At 37.3% G+C, this 20,612-nt stretch overlaps 1 protein-coding gene across 1 annotated transcript in view; it reads right to left on the reverse strand.

Moving 5' to 3' along the window:
- EP400 (E1A binding protein p400) overlaps positions 1-20,612 on the reverse strand; it is a 135,009-nt gene that overhangs the window by 88,961 nt on the left and 25,436 nt on the right. Inside the window, exons 8-13 of the mRNA XM_074205228.1 lie at positions 19,787-19,927; positions 18,662-18,740; positions 13,441-13,490; positions 12,970-13,027; positions 10,620-10,709; positions 9,445-9,552 (exon numbers count right to left, since the gene is read on the reverse strand). Of these exons, the coding sequence (XP_074061329.1) occupies positions 9,445-9,552; positions 10,620-10,709; positions 12,970-13,027; positions 13,441-13,490; positions 18,662-18,740; positions 19,787-19,927 (526 nt within the window). The remainder of the gene's footprint in view (positions 1-9,444; positions 9,553-10,619; positions 10,710-12,969; positions 13,028-13,440; positions 13,491-18,661; positions 18,741-19,786; positions 19,928-20,612) is intronic.

The following is a 20,612-nucleotide window of genomic DNA, read 5'->3' on the forward strand; positions in this document are numbered from 1 at the left end:
CACATTCAATTTGGATCAATGTATACCATTGAAACAATGTAAAGACTGGCAAATTGCCTTCTGTTGGGGGTGGGGGGAAGGAAGATCAGGGGAAAAACTGTAAAACTCAAAACAAAATCTTTATAAACAAAGAAAAAAAAAGTTGATATTGATTGCAATTGTGTCCAGTCCTACTGTGATTAGTGAGACTTTACTGTTTGAGATGAAATCTTTTGGGGAAATGCTGATTATTCTTTTTGATTTTTCATTCTTAGGTTTATTGTCACTGGGCCAAATTTAAATGAGTACTTCAAGATAAATGTCAGCAGTCAGCAGCTCAATGGAAATAATATTTGTGATCAAAAGCTAGCTATCTGTCCCTAGGAATAAAGTAGGGAAGTTACCTTGGGAAGGCTAAGGTTGGACTTTTTTTTTTAAAGATTTTTCAAGGCAATGGGGTTAAGTGGCTTGCCCAAGGCCACACAGCTGAGTAATTATTAAGTGTCTGAGGTCACATTTGAACCCAGGTACTCCTGACTCCAAGGCCAGTGCTCTATCCACTGCACCACCTAGCCGCCCCCAGGTTGGACTCTCTTAATTCATTTTTCTCATTCAAGAAATCTACCCACCTGGCTTCACTATTGTAGGTCTTTAGCTAAGAATAGTATTGATGTGTTAGATTTATGTTCCTGTTCCTTCCTCTCATAAAGCAAGATAAGTTGTGATTTTTAATTTATGATGAATCTCTTACTATTACAATGTGAGATAACAGTCAATACATGTAATCTAAGATATGTAATTCTTAATAATCAAATCTACCCAAAGCTGTGATTATTAGAACTTGCTATTTAAGATCTTATAGGACTATAACTGATGTTATTATTCTGAGCCTGAATCCAGATATGATTATCAAGGACTATTATTAAGCCAATAATGCATAACAACCCTATCAGTTTTTTCATGGATTTCACTGATACCCATGAACTGCTGGTGGAGTTCTCAGGGAATGGTTGAAAGAAAGACTTTTTGTACAGACTGAGATAGGATTATCCTAATTCAGTTTCCCCAGTTTTCCATTTGAATGCAAAATATCCATTTAAATCTGGCTCAATGCATTTGGCTATCTATATATGACTGTAGTCTGGAATTGGCATCAAAATAGGGGAACATTTTCCCTTAAAGTTATGTCCCTCTTCTTTTATGACAAATTTCTATAATCATGATAAGTGATCAGTATAAATATAACATTAGATCTTTTAGGCTAATACTAGAGCACATCTGAGATATCATGAGATGTAGATATAAGATTTAAGCTATTTGGTGTAGAATTTTAGTCTTTTCTATATTCTGAAGTAAAGAAGCATTAAAAATAAATAAATATCTAGCCTTGTCATCTGTTACTGGTTATATATTCCTAGGTCCTTTAATTACTCACAATAGAGTGGGAATAATTAGGCAATGATGCAAAGACTTGTGAAATCAGGATAAAATTATTTAATGAAGTTAATATCATACAGCCTCAATTCTGTTAATATCATAACACTCTCAATTACTGGAAAGAATATTGGTACAATTAGCTATCTCAAAAGAAGTCTGACTTGAAGTCCATCTTATTAATGCCTTAAAAAAAATCCACTTTTACTAGGGGCTATTCATCTGAAATGGCTTAGAAATTGAAAATGTTTTATTAACAACTTATATGAATAGTTCTTAAAGTATATATTTATACATTCCATCCCAACATCTTTTGTCACAATTATAAATAAAATGGGGGAATGAATAATGCCAAGTATAAAAATTGGGTTCTAATTTTTGGTTTGCATTTAAATTTCTTAAATAAATCAACATGACAATTGGCTAACCTAAAAAATGTAAATTCTCTGGTCTAAAGGGCTCCAAATCTGATTTTTCTAATAGTAGAGATAAAAAGTTTGAGCTAACTCTTATCAGTTGACCTGGTTACTGGCAAAGTAAATTTAAAATTGTGTTAAAATCAATTTTAATGAGATTTTAAGCAGAGAAAGAGATATCTATAAATGACCTGAATCACAGAAGTTAGTCAGTCAAAGACTACACCCAGACCACAGGGCTGCTTTGAAGAATATCTAAAGTGGGACAGTTAGGTGGCTGAAGTGGATAGAGCACTTCATGATTATCTGTGTGGCCTTGGGCAAGCCACTTAACCCCATTTACCTTGCAAAAACCTAAAAAAATAAAAATAAAAAAAATCTAGAGAAGTTATGAGAAGAGACTTCTGAGCCTCATAAATAGACAATTTCATTTTATTTGTTTACTATTTACTTTTTCCCTAAGCACCTTTAATCTATAAGGTCTGCTTACCAAGGGCATTGCTCCCTTTGATCTTATCAATGCATCAATATATCTCTTTCCTTTTCCCCTCACACTGCTTCCCCTCATAGGTCCCATAGTTAGAAACTCTTTAAGTTTTGTCATCAGTTAGTGATTCACTGAGGAGACTTTGTCTCTCAATAGTGGATAAAGCACAGGCCCTGGAGTCAGGAGTACCTGGGTTCAAATCCAGTCTCAGACACTTAATAATTACCTAGCTGTGTGGTCTTGGGCAAGCCACTTAACCCCATTTGCCTTGCAAAAACCTAAAAAAACCCCATTGTTATCAAGATAATATATGTGTCAAGAATAGATGATGATGATTATTATCACTGTCATCTATTGCAGTATAAGGCCATTTCTTGTTTGTCTCTCTTGACTTGCCTTGGGCAAGCCACTTAACCCCATTTGCCTTGCAAAAAAAAAAAAATAAGAAAAGTCAAATAACCATCCTCTTATTAATACTTTAATAGCCCTAATTAATAAAATGATTAATTACCTAGAAATTATGTCTCTCAGACTTTTCAAAATCATACCCTCACACCTCCTTATTACTATAGATGGAAGATCATTCTCCCAATCCTTCTGATTTATAACCTAAACTGGATTCTTCACTAATCTAACCTGGATTCTTCACTATCTTTCACCCCACATATCCAATATGATGTCAAGGTTTGTCACTTCTGAGACCTCTCTCAAATATGTCCCTTACTCTCACCTGACACTGCCACTCTCCTGACATGCCTCACCACTTCAAGACTGGATTACTGGGGCGGCTAGGTGGCGCAGTGGATAAAGCACCGGCCCTGGAGTCAGGAGGACCTGAGTTCAAATTCAGCCTCAGACACTTAATTACCTAGCTGTGTGGCCTTGGGCAAGCCACTTAACCCCATTGCCTTGCCAAAAAAAAAAAAAAAAGACTGGATTACTATATAGTCTGCTAGTGGTGCCTCAAGTTTCTCCTTATTTCAGTCCAACTTCCATTTTGCCACTAAAGTACTATTCCTAAAACACAGGTCTAATAACACATGCTTTAATCAGTAAACTTGCTTTCTGAAGCAAATACAAAATACTTTATTTGGTATTCAAAGACTTTCACAGCCTGGTCCCCTCCTACCTTTCCAGGCTTCTCATATCTTGTTACCTTACAAATGCTCAATCCAATGACACTGGCCTCCTGTTTCATCCTTCCTCCACCACTTTCACTACTGACTTCCCTGGCTTCCTTTAAGCCTCAATTAAAATCCCCTTCTACAGGAATCCTTCCCTAGCTCTTCTTCATTTCAGTACCTTTTCTCCATTAACTACTTCTTAGTTATCCTGTCTTGTTATCTATAGCTTGCTTTGTATGTGTTTGCATATATTTGCATGCTGACTCCCCCTTTGTTAAGTGTCTGGGAGCTACTTGAGGACAGGAATTGACTTTTGCCCCTTTTCATAATCCCACCTCTAAACATAGGGCCCAGTCCATAGCAGACATTTAAGAAATGTTGAATGATTTACTGAGGGACAGAAAGGAGGCCAGCATCACTAGCTGGAAGAATATGTGGTATAAGAAGTTGCCAGGGGGGGAAGGGGCCAGGTTAGGATGGGCTTGAAAAGTCAAAAGGAGTAACAGTGATCCATGGAAATTAATTGACATGGGAAAGAGACAGGGTAGATATTTTAAGAAACATTTCTGATCTCTCGGGTATCTATTATGTTTTGCATATCTTTGTATATCTCCTCCTTGCTCCTGCTTATGACCTTTCTTTGAATCCCCAGTGCTCAGCATTAGATGTTTAAGAAAAGTTTCTTAAATAGAACTGAGATAGTTGCACAACAATATCTAGATCTTTATCATCTAAGAGAATAATCAGTTTAGTGCTTTAGGATGTTACTCAATGCTTTCTACAAGCTAGCTTCACAGACATCTAGTGGCAGTTTTGTTTTCCAATTCTAAATCACATTTTCCAATGTTTTTAAAATCCCTGTGCTATCTTTTCACTTTAACATTAAAAACTATCGAAGTTGGGGCAGCTAGGTGGTGCAATGGATAGAGCACCAGCCCTGGGGTCAGGAGGACTTGAGTTCAAATGCATGCTCAGACACTTAACCCCACTGCCTTGGAAAAACAAACAAAAAGTGTCCAAGTTTATGTTGATTGGGTTTGGAGGCTCTGGTCAAGTTTTCTGTGAAATTTTCTTGAACTTCATGCTCTACAAAACATGCTAACATATCAATGATCTTCAAGATTGTTTTTGTTCTTATGCTCATGAGTCTCGTGAAATAATTCAATTCAATTTGCAGGCAGCTAGGTGCTTGGTGGCTCAAGAGCCAAACCTGGAGTCAGAAAGATCCAAGTTCAATCCTGCCTCACAGGTGGTGTGACACTAGGCAAATCACTTAATATGTTTACTTTAATACACTGCAGAAGGAAGTGGCAAACCACTCCAGTAATTCTGCTAGGAAAATCTCATGGACAGCATGGTCCACAGCTTCACAAAGCATCCCAAAGAATCAAACAAGACTGAACAACAAGAAGGAGGTACAGTCAATGAAAAGTAATGGAGCTGGAATCAGTTAGACCTGAGTTCAAACCTGCCCTCAAACAGTTAGCAGGTGGTATAATCCTGATCAGTCACTTAACCTCTGCTTGACTCAATTTCCTCATCTGCAAAATGAGGGTATTGATGATGATGATGATGATGATAATGATGATAATAATGATGATAATAGCAATTCTCTCCTAGGGCTATTATGAGAATAAAATAATATAATATTTATAAAGTACTTTATATATCTTAAAGCATTCTATAAATGTTAACTATTATTCAATTCAATTCCACAAACATTAAGCTTCTATTAACAGGAAAAGGACATTGTTACATGCTAGGAACACGAAGACAAAAACAAAGCAGGGGCAGCTAGGTGGCATAGTGGATAGATCACTGGCCTTGGAGTCAGGAGTACCTGAGTTCAAATGTGGCCTCAGACACTTAATAATTACCTAGCCATGTGGCCTTGGGAAAGCCACTTAACCCCATTTCCTTGCAAAATCAAAAAAAAAAAGCAGCCCACATTATCCTGAAGAATTAAATATGGACCTACATGAAAGACAAAGCCAGTATGCAAAGGTGTGGAGGGAGCAGATAACAAGTCAGCCTCAGCAGAAATGAAAAATGCATGAAAAGCATTAGAACAATAAAACAATGAGAAAGTATTTGTTAAATCCCCACTCTGTGCAATCTGGGGATTGACCAAGGCTAAAGGTATGAAGATTAACCATCTCTCCTCTCAAGGTACTCATACCCCAATCTTAAAGTGGAGGGCTGTGAGCCCCAGGTTGAAAACTTTTCATGCCAAGGGCAATAGGATGAAACTCAGGTTTTCTGGGTAGGGGAGGAACAACATAACTGTTCAAGTAATAAGGGATGAAGATCTGCAATCAAAAAGAGAGACTACAGGAACAGAAAGAGGATGGGTCTCAGAGATGCTGAGGAGAGAGAACTGATATAACTCAGGAACAAAAAAGCTATGTGGAAGAAAAGAGAGGAAAGAATAAACTCTCAGATTGGAAATATAAACACAAAAAAAAGGAAAAATTGGGTGTAAGGAGAATTTGAGGGAAAAATATAATGAGTTCCCTTTTGGATATAATGAATTTGAGATGTAGATGGGCCTCTTGGTGGAAAAGTCCAGTAAGTATCTGGCAATGTGGGCTGGAGTCCAGAAGAGTTTAGATGCATATGGAGATTTGGGAGTCTATTACACAGAACTGATTTGATGAAATTACCAAGGGAGGCAAATGAGGGTTCAGGAACAAGCTGGGAAACACCTAGACTGAAGCAGGAAAAAGAGCAAATGTAGAAAGCTTGGGAAGAGTGTTGACTAAGATAGAAGTACCCTGCAAGAAGGAGGGCTCCAGTGATAGTATCTAACACAGATCTGCTGCAAAAAGAAGCAGAGTGGATACAGAACACACTCCAGGAGGACACAAATACATACACATAGGAACAACAATGTGGAGTAATGGAAGCAGCTCAGAGTTGGAGGTCTACAAAGTGTGCCTGGGATAAGATGATGGACTAAGGGATCAGCCAGAAGATAAGGAAGTAAGGAAACAAGGACAGATCAAAAACAAAGGAAGATGGGCACAAAAGAAATAAATTTATCACCTACTTTTTCTTTTCACAGAGAACCTATGAGCAATTCTTCCTTCTGCCTCCTGAATTCATTTTGTGAGAAACTCTCCATAGTGATGGAGTTGTTTTGTGGACTGTATGTTAAGTCAGTGATCACTAGACACTATTCTTAGTATCCTCTGTGTTGCACAAGCTGACCCTAGTGTGTCTGTTTGCCCAGCTGTCTTCACTAAAGAAGATGAAACTGGGAGTATGGTGATGGAGAGCCTCTCCATTCCTGGCTTCCCTTGGGAGGCTCTGCTAGTACTAACACTGTACTCAGAGCTACTCACCCTCTACACAAGGAGGCATCAGAGTGAGACATATAGTATGGTAAAGGTAAAATAAGTTCACCGATGTTCATAACATAGAATGGTGAAAATATAGAGAAAAATTCTACATCCAAAAAAGCAAAAGCAAATCTTCCAACTATATATTTAAGTGCTTTTTAGATCTGAACATAAAATGCTTTGATAAAAAAAAGATAAAATTGACATAATTCAATACTATTTATTCAAAAGTTTTCTCTAATAACTTCTTTTCCAAGCTGTTCTTCAATCTCATCAAAAGGAAATAAAGTGGGGGTGGAGCCATGATGGGGACAATAAGGGATCAAGTCTTAGGCACTCTCTGATAAAACGTGAAACTAAGGACTCTAAACTTTTGAGAGACAGAACCCACAAAGGGACCCAGTGAGGTAGTTTTCCTACTCAAGGTAACCTGGAAAAGTGCAGAAAGGCTCTGCTCCCCGGGGTCAGAGGGGCGGACTGCCAGAGGGGTGGCCCACCAGAGCAAAAGAACTTCAGCCTCCTGGAGGCAGCTCACAGCAGTGGGGGAGTCTCCTGAGCTGCACCCCGGGGAGCACCGGGCACAAAGTGGGGGAACAGTGGGTGGGGACCTCTGCGAGCTTGTGGAGCCCAGCCCTCAGGGCACACAGCCAGCAGCTTGGCCAGCACAGCCCAGAAGCAGGCAGAGCTGGTAAGCAGGAGCCCCCAGGGCATGAGCCCATTGAGCTGAGGGAGGGGAGTGAAGAGAGACTGCTGAGCTCTGTCCTCTGCCCCTGGAACAGGACTCTGGGGCTCTGACCACATTCAGATCCTGATCACAGTCTAGGCCCCACCATAGAACAACAGGGCCCCCCCCCCACCTCGGCCCGTGGCAGAGGGGGGCGCTTATGGTCATTCACAGACCAGGAGGGAGGACAGAGCCTCACACACTGAGACCCTTGTGGGAGTGTCCCAAAAGCTCAGGAAGTACCCCAAAACCAGGCTCAGGCTGGGAAAATGAGCAAGCAGAGAAATAAGAGAAAGACCATTGAGAAATATTTTGCTCATGAGCCCAAGAAAGATCAAAATACTCAGTCTGAAGACGAGGAGGTACAAGCTCCTGCATCTAAAGACTCCAAGAAAAACAGAAATTGGGCTCAGGCTCTGACAGCGCTCAAAAAAGACTTTGAAAATAAAATGAAGGAGTTGGAAGAAAAACTGGGAAAAGAAAGGAGATACAGGAAAAACATGAAAATGAAGTCAGCAGCTTAGTCAAAGAAATCCAAAAAAAATGCTGAAGAAAATAGCATGCTAAAAACCAGCTTAGGTCAAATGGATAAAACAGTTCAAAAAGTTATTGAGGAGAAGAATGCCTTAAAAAGCAAAATTGGACAGATGGAAAAAGAGATAAAAAAACTCTCTGAGGAGAACAAATCCTTCAGACAAAGAATAGAATTCAGGGAGATTGATGAATTTACCAGAAATCAGGAATCAATATTTCAAAACCAAAAAAATGAAAAATTAGAAGAAAATGTGAAACATCTCATTGAAAAAACAACTGATATGGAAAACAGACTTAGGAAAGAAAATTTAAAAATTATTGGAATACCTGAAAGTCATGATCAGGAATAGAGTCTTAACATCATTTTCAAAGAATTACTACAGGAAAATTGCCCTGATATTCTAGAAGCAGAGGGCAAAATAGAAATGGAGAAAATCCACCAATCCCCCCAAGGAAGAGATCCCAAAAAACCAACCCCTAGGAATATTATAGCCAAGTTCCAGAACTCCCAAGAGAAAATATTAGAAGCAACCAGAAGGACACAGTTCAAATATCATGGAGCTGCAGTCAGGATCACACAGGACTTAGCAGCAACTACATTGGAAGCTCGTAGGGCTTGGAATATAATATACTGGAAGGCAAAAGAGCTTAGAATGCAGCCAAGAATGAACTACCCAGCAAGGCTGAATGTCCTCTTCCAGGGAAAAAGATGGACTTTCAATGAACCAGGGGAATTTCAAAGGTTCCTTTTGGAATGGCCAGAGCTGAACAGAAGGTCTGATCTTCAGATACAGGACTCAGGTGAAGCACGGAGATTGGAGGAGAGGGGGGAAATATGAGGGACTTAATGATGATGAACTGCATGTATTCCTGCGTAGAAAAATGACACTGATAAGACTCATATGAACCTTCTCAGTTAATAGAGCAGGTAGAGGGAGCTTTTATAGTTGAAGCACAGGAGAAAGCTGAATTCGAAGATAAAATATGGTGTAAAAATGGAGTCAATAGAAAAAAAGGGAAATGTAATGGGAGAAAGAAAAAGGAGAGGGGGAATAGGCCAAAATATTTCATATAATAAGATTTTTTTATTATTACAATGAGCTATTGCAATGATATGGAAGGGGGGAGGCAAGGGGGAATGAGAGAACCTTTGCTCTCATCAGAGGTGGCTAAGAGAGGAAACAGCATATATACTCAATGGGGTATAGGTATCTGGAGTAAGAAGGGGGGGAGCAGGGGGAAGGGGTGGGGATTGAATAAAGGAGGAGAGGATGGACCATGGGGGGTGAGTGGTCAGACATATTAAAAAAAAAAGGAAATAAAGTTCAGCATGATAAGCATTGGCTTATTCAAGTTAAATCACTCTGTGGCTACAGTGGTTCTTAAAAATGAAATTAAAGCCTACCTTCTTCTTCACTGGTCTCTTCACTCTCAGGCTTAGGCTGTGGCCACTGAAAACTTGGCATAAAGGCACCTTCATATAACTTCACCAGGTCAATTAAGGGCAATTCAGCTGGAAGAAATTAAGGGGGGGAGAAAGTAAGAGAAAAAAATGTAGGGTTTTTTTCCCCTCAAAGAGACTATTTTCTTAAGACAAAAAATGTTAACAAGAATTAATCAAATCAGTGAATAAAAACCAACATATTCCCGGGAATAAACTAAGTTGGGAGATGGAGAGGAGAAAAATACTATTATGTCAACTGAAATCAAATCAAGTAATATTTGTAAAGCACTTTGCACAATGCTGAACATGGAAGGCACTTAAAACTTATTTTGTTCCCTTCCCCCTCTACTTTTGCAATTAATTTGGGGCCTGTGTATTTATATGTTAAAATAAATTAATCTGGTTGCCTGTTGTTCAGCACTGTAATTACAATGAATAATACTGGACATGACTCTAGATGAGAAGAAAAATAAACTTGAAATACTGAAACATAAAAGTTTATATATGAATGATATACATGGCTCTATAAACTTCTATATATTATGGCTATCCTAACTAGTATGTCTTCTTGTTCAGCCATTCTTCAGTCATATCTGTCTCTCTGTGACCTCATTTAGGGTTTTCTTGGCAAAGACACTGGAATGGCTTGCAATTTCCTTCTCCAGCTCAACAGATGAAGCCAACTAAGGCAAATAGGGTAAAGTGATTTGCGCAGAATCACACAGATAAGAGTCTGAGGACAGATTTGAATTCAGTAAGAGGAGTTTTTCCTGGCTCCAAGTCAAGTGTTTTATCCACTGTTCTACCTAGTTGCCCTAACTTCTACACATTCTAGTTTCAAAAATGTTGATTAAATAACTATTTTGCAAAATTACTAAAAAATGGCCAGTTTCAATATACTATTTATATCAGTTAAAAAATCATGAACAACCAAAGTTAAACTTAAAGAAATTTTATTTTTTAAAATAGTCTGTAAAATCATACACAATAATTAAATACCATCAATACATGACCTGTATGTATATATAGGAAAAAGTCAAAAGAAAACATTCTAAAAGTAAGAAAGAATATTTAGATAGAATTTAAAAGGTAAACATCATAGTATTGTAAAACTAATATATGAAACTCTTATCTACCTTCTTTGGCTAAATTAGAGAGTTCTGTTTGATGATCTATATTTCCTTCATTTGCCTCCTGCTCTTCAATTGTTTCCTCTTCATCTTCCACTAAAACAAATATGAGCAGAAGGAAAAAAGCCAGTATTAAAATGACTACCTCAGGACTCTTTACAATTACATATATAAAATGCCATAAAGTACTGTTTGGATTTAAGGAAATTTCTACAGTAAGTATTGAGTGACTACTGAAATAAAAATAAGTCCATGTTAAAAGAAATTTGATTAAATTAAAATAAGGACTTTTCATCTTACACATTGTGAAGCAAATACTTTTAACACAAATATCATTAACTGTATTTTCTAAAGTCCACCTGAGAATCAAGACTCAATCCAACTTATTTCAACATTTATTATGCTCCTACTTTGCATATTGTGCTCAATCTCAGGGAGACAAAGGCAAACCTTGAGTTTTGAGTTGAGAGATGGAGGGTTTGTGGAACAGTCCTTGGGATGGCTGGGAGGCCAGGGTGACTGGACAGAAAAGAACATGTCAGGAAATAAGATGCCAGAAGACTAGAAAGATAGGAGATACAAGGTTATCAAAGGCTTTGAATGCCAAATAAAGTCTTTTGTATTTACTCTTGGAGAGAATAAGGAGCCAAAGATCAAACCTAAGTTTTAGGAAAATCACTCTAGGGCTGAATGGAGGATGGATTGGAGTAGGGAGAGACCTGAGGCAGGTCATTTCCCAGAAGGCTATTGGCAAGAATGAAGACTGCCTACACTAGAGAATTGCCAATGTCAGAGGAAAGAATGAGGCAGATTTGAGAGATGTTGCAGAGGTGAAATCAATAGGCTTTGGCAATAGCTTGGATATGGGAAGTGAGAGATAGTGAGGAAAAGTAGTTGGGAGATATGAAGCTGGAGATCAACAGAGAGGCTAGTACTAGATAACATTTGAGAATCATCAGCACAGAGAAAGTAATTAAATCCATGGACCTCTTGAGCTCACTGAGTAAATAGTACAGAAGGAGAAGAGAAGTGGACTCAGGAGAGAACTCTAGGTGGAAGTAATCCAAGGCTAAGGCTTTGCAGGCCAAGATCAGTCTCCAACATGGACTGAGTCCAGGTTCCAAAGGACAGTTAAAAGAAGAGTGCAGAACTGAACCAGACCAGCAAGACATCAAGACTGAGGAAGAGAAGAAAAAATTGCCAAGGGTGATGGCCCAGGACAGAACTTAAGAGAGCAGGAACAGAAGTTACAGTAAGAAAGAAAAAACAAAGAGAGGAAAAGGGGGAACAGGAACAGATTTTTATAAAATAAAGAAATTCCTGGATTCATGAATATAGGAGTAGCACAGCTGAGGATAATAGCAAGATCAAGAATATGATCTTTGTATGTAGCTGGGGTGGAGGAAGTCACAAAAATGATTAAGTTGAGCAACCGTGAGATTAGGGTGTTTAAGGAGAAAATGGTTATGTGTGTTGAAGTCTTCTTCTGAGAGGACAGGAAGTGAGAAGACAGAAAGACTGTGAACTAGACACTGAACTAATGGGGCAAGAAGTTTGGCAGTCAGGAGGCAACAGCTACCAGAATTCTGACCAAGTGATGAATATGGATTGAAAGAATCTCAAGGAAGAGATGGTGGCAAAGATTTCAAAAGGAATAGTCAAGGAATATTCCACATTGCCTACCATAACCTGTGAGTAAAAAAGTGGTGGATGCTGATGTTGGTTGGGGAAGCTGTGACATCAGGAGGAAGCCCAATCTGGTCAAGCACAAAAAGATGGACAAAATAAGAAGGTCATAGATTTGAGAAGAAAGTATGCATGTTCCTACCTATAGAACTGGTGTTTCAGAAAGCACAATGGAAAGAGTAGGATGTTGGGGCGGGGGGGGGGGGAATCAGAAGCATGGAAATAAGGGAACAGTCAGTGAAGGACCGAGAATGGGGCTTAAACAGTCCAGGAGGGGGAGGGGAGGTTCAGAATGACTGGAATGAGGATAGAATGATGGAAAGGAAGTATTTTAATATGAAATATTCAGTATTTTAAGAGGCAGTAGTAGTATTCAATAAAAGGTTTATAGATAGGCAATAAGGCAATAAATAGGATCTCAAAAAAGTCTTAGTGCAGTTTTAAGCTATTAAAAACAATATTTGTTTGTTTGCAAGGCAATGGGGTTAAATGACTTGTCCAAGGCCACACAGCTAGGTAATTATTAAGTGTCTGAGGCTAGATTTGAACTCAGGTCCTCCTGATTCCAGGGCCAGTGCTCTATCCACTGCGTGATCTAGTCACCCCCAAAACAATAATATTTGAAACACTGTAGTTGGCATTTTTTGAAGGAAAAACGAAAGTTACGAACCTTCATCATCGGTTAAGGATGCACTAATTTTTATTTTTCTTCCACAAATTCCAGGGTCCTAAATAGCAAAGAAAAATGTCATAACTCTAGGTCTATAAATACAAAACATTATATTTTGGTAACTTACACTGTCTATTTGAGAATGCTGACTATCTTCTCAACCAACTATATTTATAAAAACTGGCACAATGATGATTCTGCTATGCAGAGTTAACAATTCTATTCAATGCAGTTTATTCACAATTTTCTGGGAACCTGAGTTTTCCCTTCCAAAGTTCCCAAGTTACCAAGAAAGTTCAAAGCTATCATTAAATTCCCAGTTTAACTGAGCTGGATACTTACATTTTCAGTTAAAAGTAGAAAACCAAAACAAAATTTTATTAGAACAAACACTAATCACATTGCTTTTGCTTTTTTATTTGGAGGGAGTTTTTTGTTCATTCTCTACAAATGAAATAGTTCTAAACTTACCATAAAATGCTCTGAGAAAGTATGATGTCCCTTAGGCCTTGAATCTTTTCCTGAATACAAATGCAATAGATTATAGCTTTAATAATAGATATTTAAGATAACACATTAAAAATAGTAATTGAGATGATGCTAGCCATGTAACATTCATAACCACTCAATACAGATATCCTCAGTCCTAATAATCCCTTTCTAGGTTTGAAAAAGAATAAGCATACATAATTCTTGTCCAATCCACTTTAGTGACCAAAGACAAACATAACCCAAAGTCAGGACATCAAGACTCTTAAGAAAACTCAAACAAACTATGTAAATAGTTTTAAACAGATACGTAGAGGTGGGATTGATGATGGAATAGCAAGGAGAAAAAGAAAGCTCCCCAAAAGCCCAAACTCCTCCAAACATCTAAAAAGTGAACTGGGCTGAACTAAATCCTTATGGGGAAATTCAAGAAGTCATAGTGAGTCATTTTTCCAGCCTGCCTCAACATTAGGCAACAGACAAAGAAGTCTGTGAACACTAGAGATGAGATCCAGGAGGAGCAACCACAGAACAGAATATGTCCCAGGGTGCATATGAGGGAATAAACACAAAGTGACTGAATTCTAACTAGCAATCCTGGACTGAAGGAAGAGACAAGTTCTAAGGTAAAAAGCAGTTCCTGTCCTTAGTCTGTGTACAGAGCAAGGAAAGAGTTAAGAAGCAAGCAGAGTGGGAACTCAGTTCCAGTCTCCACTCAAGTCTGAAGTCTATGAAGAAAGGGAACTTATACAATTCTGTCACCCTATACCAGCAGAGCCTTCCAACTGCCCAAGGAGACTGTTGTTGAGCCAAACCCAGTTCAGTAACTTACAGAGCTCAGATAGAGGGAACAGCAATCAGAATTTATCCTGAACCAGACCACTTTGGGAACACTGAAAACTTGTAGGTCCCTAGTCTGAGCTGGCCCAAAGAGCCTGGAACAATGAAACAATCAATACTCCAAGAAAGCAGCAATAGAAACAACAAAGACCAGTCCTCCAGGAGTGCATACAATCCAGCCCTAACATCAAGTCTGAAATATGGAAGTAGACCAGGAAAACAAAAATAGAATACCATCATTGGAAGTTATTATGATGACAGGAACACTCAAGACACAAAATCACAAGAAGATGATGATTCTAAATTATCTACAAATGAAGCCTCCAAGAAAAATGTAACATGAGTGCAAATAAAATTAGAATTCATAGAAGAAAAGAATCAAAAGCTTTTTAAGAGTTAAAAAAAAAGTTGGGGTGGCTAGGTGGCACAGTGGATAGAGCAATGACCCTGGAGTCAGGAGTACCTGAGTTCAAATCCGGCCTCAGACACTTAATAATTACCTAGCTGTGTAGCCTTGGGCAAGCTACTTAACCCCATTGCCTTGCAAAACCTTAAAAAAAAAAGTTAAAAAAGTTTCCCTCAATAAAATGAGAATACAAGTGGAAAACATGGGGGGAGAGGGGTTACAGAAGAAAGAATTAGAAAAAGGAAATTCAAAAGTTCAATCCAAGGGGTATGAAACCTTAACCAAGCAATAAACTCACTGAAAATCACAAAGAACCAAACAGAAGCCATTGCTTCCATTAGACAACAAGCAATATTAAAACAAAGTCAAAAAATCAAAAAAATAGAAGAAAATGTAAGATATCACAATGGCAAAAGACAATGGATCTGGAAAACAGATCAAGGAGAAAAAAAATTTAAGAATCAGCAGACTGGGGCAGCTAGGTGGTGTAGTGGATAAAGCACTGGCCCTGGAGTCAGGAGTATCTGGGTTCAAATCCAGTCTCAGACACTTAATAATTACCTAGCTATGTGGCCTTGGGCAAGCCACTTAACCCCGTTTGCCTTGCAAAAACCTAAAAAAAAAAAGAATTAGCAGACTAAGGGGCAGCTAGGTGGCACAATGGATAGAACACTGACCCTGAATTCAGGAGGACCTGAGTTCAAATATGACCTCAGACACCTAATAATTACCTAGCTATGTGACCTTGGACAAGTCACTTAACCCTATTGTCTTAAATTAAAAAAAATAATAATTAAAAAAATAAAAAATTTTTAAAAAAAGAACCAGCAGACTACCTGAACATTATGACAAAAAAAATAGTCAAGAAATTATATATCAAAATTTTTTAAAGAAAACTTCCTGAATCTCTTAGAACCAAGGAGCAAAGCAGAAATAAAAAGAATCCAATCACCTCCCCAACCAAACTCCAAAATGAAGACTAGAACATCACACTCATGCAGAGACTATAGAGAACAAAGAAAAAAAAGTGAAGTAGCTGATAGAATTATCAGTAAGTATCAGGGCAACTAAGTGGCACAGTTGATAGAGTACTAGCCTTAGAGGTAAGAGGACCTGAGTTCAAATATGACCTCTAACAATTATTAGCTGGGCGACCCTGGGTAAGTCACTAAAACCTAATTGTCTCAAAAAAAAGTACGAAGGAAGATAGAATCACACATAAATTTTGAAGCCACTGCTATAAATATGCAAAGGTTTTAAACTTACAGTCAGGAAAACCTGAGCCTTATCCGATGGAAGGATAAACAGACCTTTAATGAAAAAGATGACCTCCAAGTACTCCTGATGAAAAGATCAGCACTGCATAGAAACTCTGAAGTTCAAATATAGAAGTTGAGAAAAACACTTAAAAGGCAAACCGTATGAATGAACAGTCATAAGGAACTAAGGTTCTGTCTTCTCGGAACCCTATAATCATCAATTAGAGAGAGTCTAATTAGAAAGGATCTGGGAGTGGTTCTGTGAAAGGGAAGAGAAGCAAGGACTATGGAGGGGGTAAAAGGCAGGAAGAGAATTATCTCACATAATCAGGGGGTATAAGCAGATATTTGTACAGCCAAGGAGAAGCTGACACTTGAGCCTCACGCTGATCTGAACTAGTTAAGGGAAAACAAGATACAGCTGAATACAAAAATATTTTTCATTTAATAGAGAAATGGGAAAGAAGAAGGAGAAAGGAAAAAAAGGGAAATTAAAGGAAGGAAGATTAGGAGATAGATTAGCCCAAAGAAAAACAAACTACCAAAAAATAAAAAATAAATAAAAAAATCTAAAAAAAACCTACCAATATACAAAAATATTTATAAGTCTTCTTAGAACAGTAAAGAATATAAATCCGTGGGGGTGCACATTAATTGGTGAATGGCTGGACAAGCTATAGTATATAAAAAGGATGGAAAACTACCATGCTATAAAAAAGTTTTAGTATAACTTGGCAAGACTTCTAAAAACTGAGGCAGAGTAAATTGAGTAGAGTCAAAAGGACAATTATACAATGACAACACTAGGGTAAAGACAAACAGGTTTAAAAGAATTAGAAACTGAACAGTGTAATGATCAACTATAATTCCAAAAGACTATTTTTAAAGCATGCTATCCATTTCCTGATGAGATGTGCAAAACTAAAGAGGATAGAATAAAACATACTTTTTTTGGAAATAGTCAATGCAGAAATCTGTTTAGCTTGAATATATATATATATGGCTTTAAGGAGAAGCTAGATGACACACTGGATAGAGAGAGCACTGGTCTTGTAGTCAGGCAGACCTGAGTTCAAATCTGACCTCAGACGTTTAATAATTACCTAGCTGTATGATGTTGGGCAAGTCACTTAATTCCATTGAAATAAATGAATGAGTGAATAAATAAAGGGGGCTTTATTTTTATTTCATTTTCAAGGAGGGTAGGGGTAAGGACTTGGATGAAAGGGTAAGAATGCAGGTCTTTGAAGATGGAAAAAATATATAAATATATATGTATAAGAATATCTGCATATACATACATATATAATTTTTCAAATAAAAAAAAAAATATATATATATATATGCCCAAGTAAAAAGTCAGCCAGACTTCTACCTCACCTAGAACACCATATGAGTTTCCTATCACTTTCATAACAGGGTTGTCTCTCATTCATTTTCCCAGCTCTACAAACGTATACTAAGCTTCATAGACTTAGAGCTTCTCTAATACTAATCCAATGACAGGTTAAACTTAAAAACTAGAGAATTCTAAGAATCAGAGAGTAAGTCTATCTCTAGAAGTATAGACTAAACCTCTCAACAGAAAAGAATTCCAGGAAAGGATATGGTGATAGAAGCAGTTGCTCTCCACTCTCTGAGCTCTCCTCTTAGGTTATCCTGGGTTTAACTATCATCTCCCACAGTTGTTTCCTAGGTTTTATTGGATATTTCAAAATGAAATGTCCTGGAGATATCTTAAAACTCCCTCCAAAAGATCCTCTTCCACAGTAGACACTTAATATTAATTCTTGCCAAACAATTGCTCTAATAAGCTCCCAAGGTTCACAGAGATTTCTAGCAATCAATACTTTGAAAAATATTTAAAAGAACACATTCATAGAGACTTCAAGATTGAAAAGGGAAGTAAAGGGGTGGCTAGGTGGCACAATGGATAGAGCACCGGCCCTGGAGTCAGGAGTACCTGAGTTCAAATCTGGCCTCAAACACTTAATAATCACCTAGCTGTGTGATCTTGGGCAGGTCACTTAACCCCATTGACTTAAAATTAAAAAAAAAAGAAAAGGGAAGTAAAAAACTACAGTAAAAAAATACACGGTAATTAATTAACAAAGAATCATACAACTATTAGCACCACAGAACTATATGATAATATATTAAAACCACTCATATTCACTAAATGGAAACAAAACAAAGGAATAAGAGATCCAATTAGAATTAAAGAAAAGTCTAAATTATGAAGAACAGTTTTTAGTAACTTCTGTTTTAAGTCTGAGATAACAGCTCATATGAAACATACTTTGTTTTTTAAAAAATAAGTCTAAGTTTTAAATAATTAACAAGTTATACTCAAAATGGTGATAAAATAGAGCTACAAAAAAAGCTAAACATTCAGATTTTCAATCAGTTAACACATATTCAGAGAACAATATACTGGAGCCTATCATACATTTACAATGACCACTTGATTATTGTGATATGCAAGTGATTCTCCTAACTGTGAGTCTCTTCTTCTGAAACTGGCCCTCAATTCTGGGTAAAACTATGCCTCAGTTCCCTTTTTTGGTTTTTTCAAACTCAAATTACTAGAGTGTAAATTAAATTACCCGTAGCATTGGCACAATATGTTTAGAAGCTGCAGAATTACAAAGAATTTTGGTATGTACTACAGGGAAATAAAAACATAAAGACACTGTACCTCTCTTGAACGGTTTCTGTAAATTTAAGGCTTTCTTCCTTTTCTCCTCTAATTCAACTTGAAGTTTTATTTCTACAACCTAAAACAATGAATGATCAAATAATGAACTAAGGTCTTCAACTACAAACTACAAAAAGAAAATTTAGAACAAAACAGGACAAACTTTTATAAACACAAAAAATGATATCACAAATATAGGCTTCTTTTCTATTCAAAACAACCAATTAAAAATTCTCAATTTGAGGGGAGGCTAGGTGGCGCAGTGGATAAAGCACCGGCCTTGGAGTCAGGAGTACCTAGGTTCAAATCCAGTCTCAGACACTTGATAATTACCTAGCTGTGTGGCCTTGGGCAAGCCAACTTAACCCCATTTGCCTTGCAAAAAAACAAAAAAAAAAATCTCAATTTGGTATTTGTTCATTTGTTTGAGTTTAGTTACATATTTAAGTCCTGATTTTATTTACTTGGACAAAAAAAAAAAGGAAAGACAGTCAAGAAAAACAATGGCAATGAAATTCAACTCAACAAATTATTTCATTAATTACCAAGTGTGTGAAAGGCATCCAGAATAAAAAGGAAAAGGGATAGATGCTCAAATAGTATCTGGTGTCCCTCATAGACTTGAGAAATAGTTAATAAATTTCATCTAAAAAGCTCCTTAGAATTGAGAAATGGTCTTGCTTCAACATAATCTATGAGGCATTTTCTTCTGATGTACAGACAGTGGTTAATAGGTCACAAGACTGATCCCACTAGGAAAGAATTCTCTAAGATCATACCTAATTCAGGTGCTCTAAGACCCAATCTAGTACTCCTACAACCACCAAGTTACCTCTCCAAAAATAAGCACATTTCCTTAAAAAATCCCAATTCTCTTTTTTTTGAATGGAAATATTACTATTTCAAAATTAAAGATGCTCAGATCAGGAAGAAAGCAAAAGGAATGCTTAACTCCATAAAGAACTCTATTATTTATTTACATTATTAAGTAATGTAACATAGTTTATTAGCCTTGGCAAGAAAATTCTCTGGCAATATTTTAAAATGAAAATTTTGTGAGGGTGCAAAGTTCAAATGTAAATTCCCTAAGAGAAATGAAAATTTACACTTGTGGGTTAATATTACCTGTTCAATATTTGACCAGAAATATTCTATTTCCCTAGCAGTTGAAGCAGCTATACGTCTTAATCGGTTCTGTTCTTCTTTCTTTCCTCTTTCTTCATGAAGCTTCTTTTCTTCATGATAACGAGCAGCAGTTCTGACAAGCTGTTAAGTGAAATAATCAAACTGTAAACTTTGCATTGTCTCACAGTGGAAAAAAATTATCAAAAGTCAAACACACATACATACTTGTAACATTGCTAACTGGAATATTAAATTTTAAAAATCAGATGCTGAAAAACATTTGGTTGAAATATTAAATATTGTCTATTGTGCATCCAAATTATCTTCTTTAATACTTATGCAATTTACAGCTATAAAGAGCAAAATCTGGTTTCCTCTATGTATAAAATGGATAGGCTTCTGGCAATCTCCTTTCTATCAGGGGTCATTTAAATTCATGGCCACAGTAAATCTACTTTGTTCCTTCCTATTCCCCCTGAGATTCCTCCTTCTCCCCAAACTCCAAACTTCCTTACAATATAGAAGGTGGCAGAATGGGCAATGGTAAAGTGAAAAGGAAAGTAGGAAAAGCAGCAACTGCATTCACTTCAAGTGGTAGCTCCCAGCTAGCCATCTATCTGCTGAATCCCATCTCCAACCTCCCCTAGGAAACCCTATCTTGATTCTGACCCAAGACTTCCCTGACTCCCAGGGATGCCTTTCTTGGAACTTAAGTACTTTTTGTAACTTATTCAAGGGCAGTCCAGTAAGACCTTTTCAAATCTCTGAATCATTCAAATTCTGCTACCAGGGCTCTGGTAGGATAAGGAATTCCTGACATCTCAGC

Source organism: Macrotis lagotis, chromosome X (genome assembly GCF_037893015.1).
Source record: "Macrotis lagotis isolate mMagLag1 chromosome X, bilby.v1.9.chrom.fasta, whole genome shotgun sequence".
Lineage (NCBI taxonomy): Eukaryota > Metazoa > Chordata > Mammalia > Peramelemorphia > Peramelidae > Macrotis > Macrotis lagotis.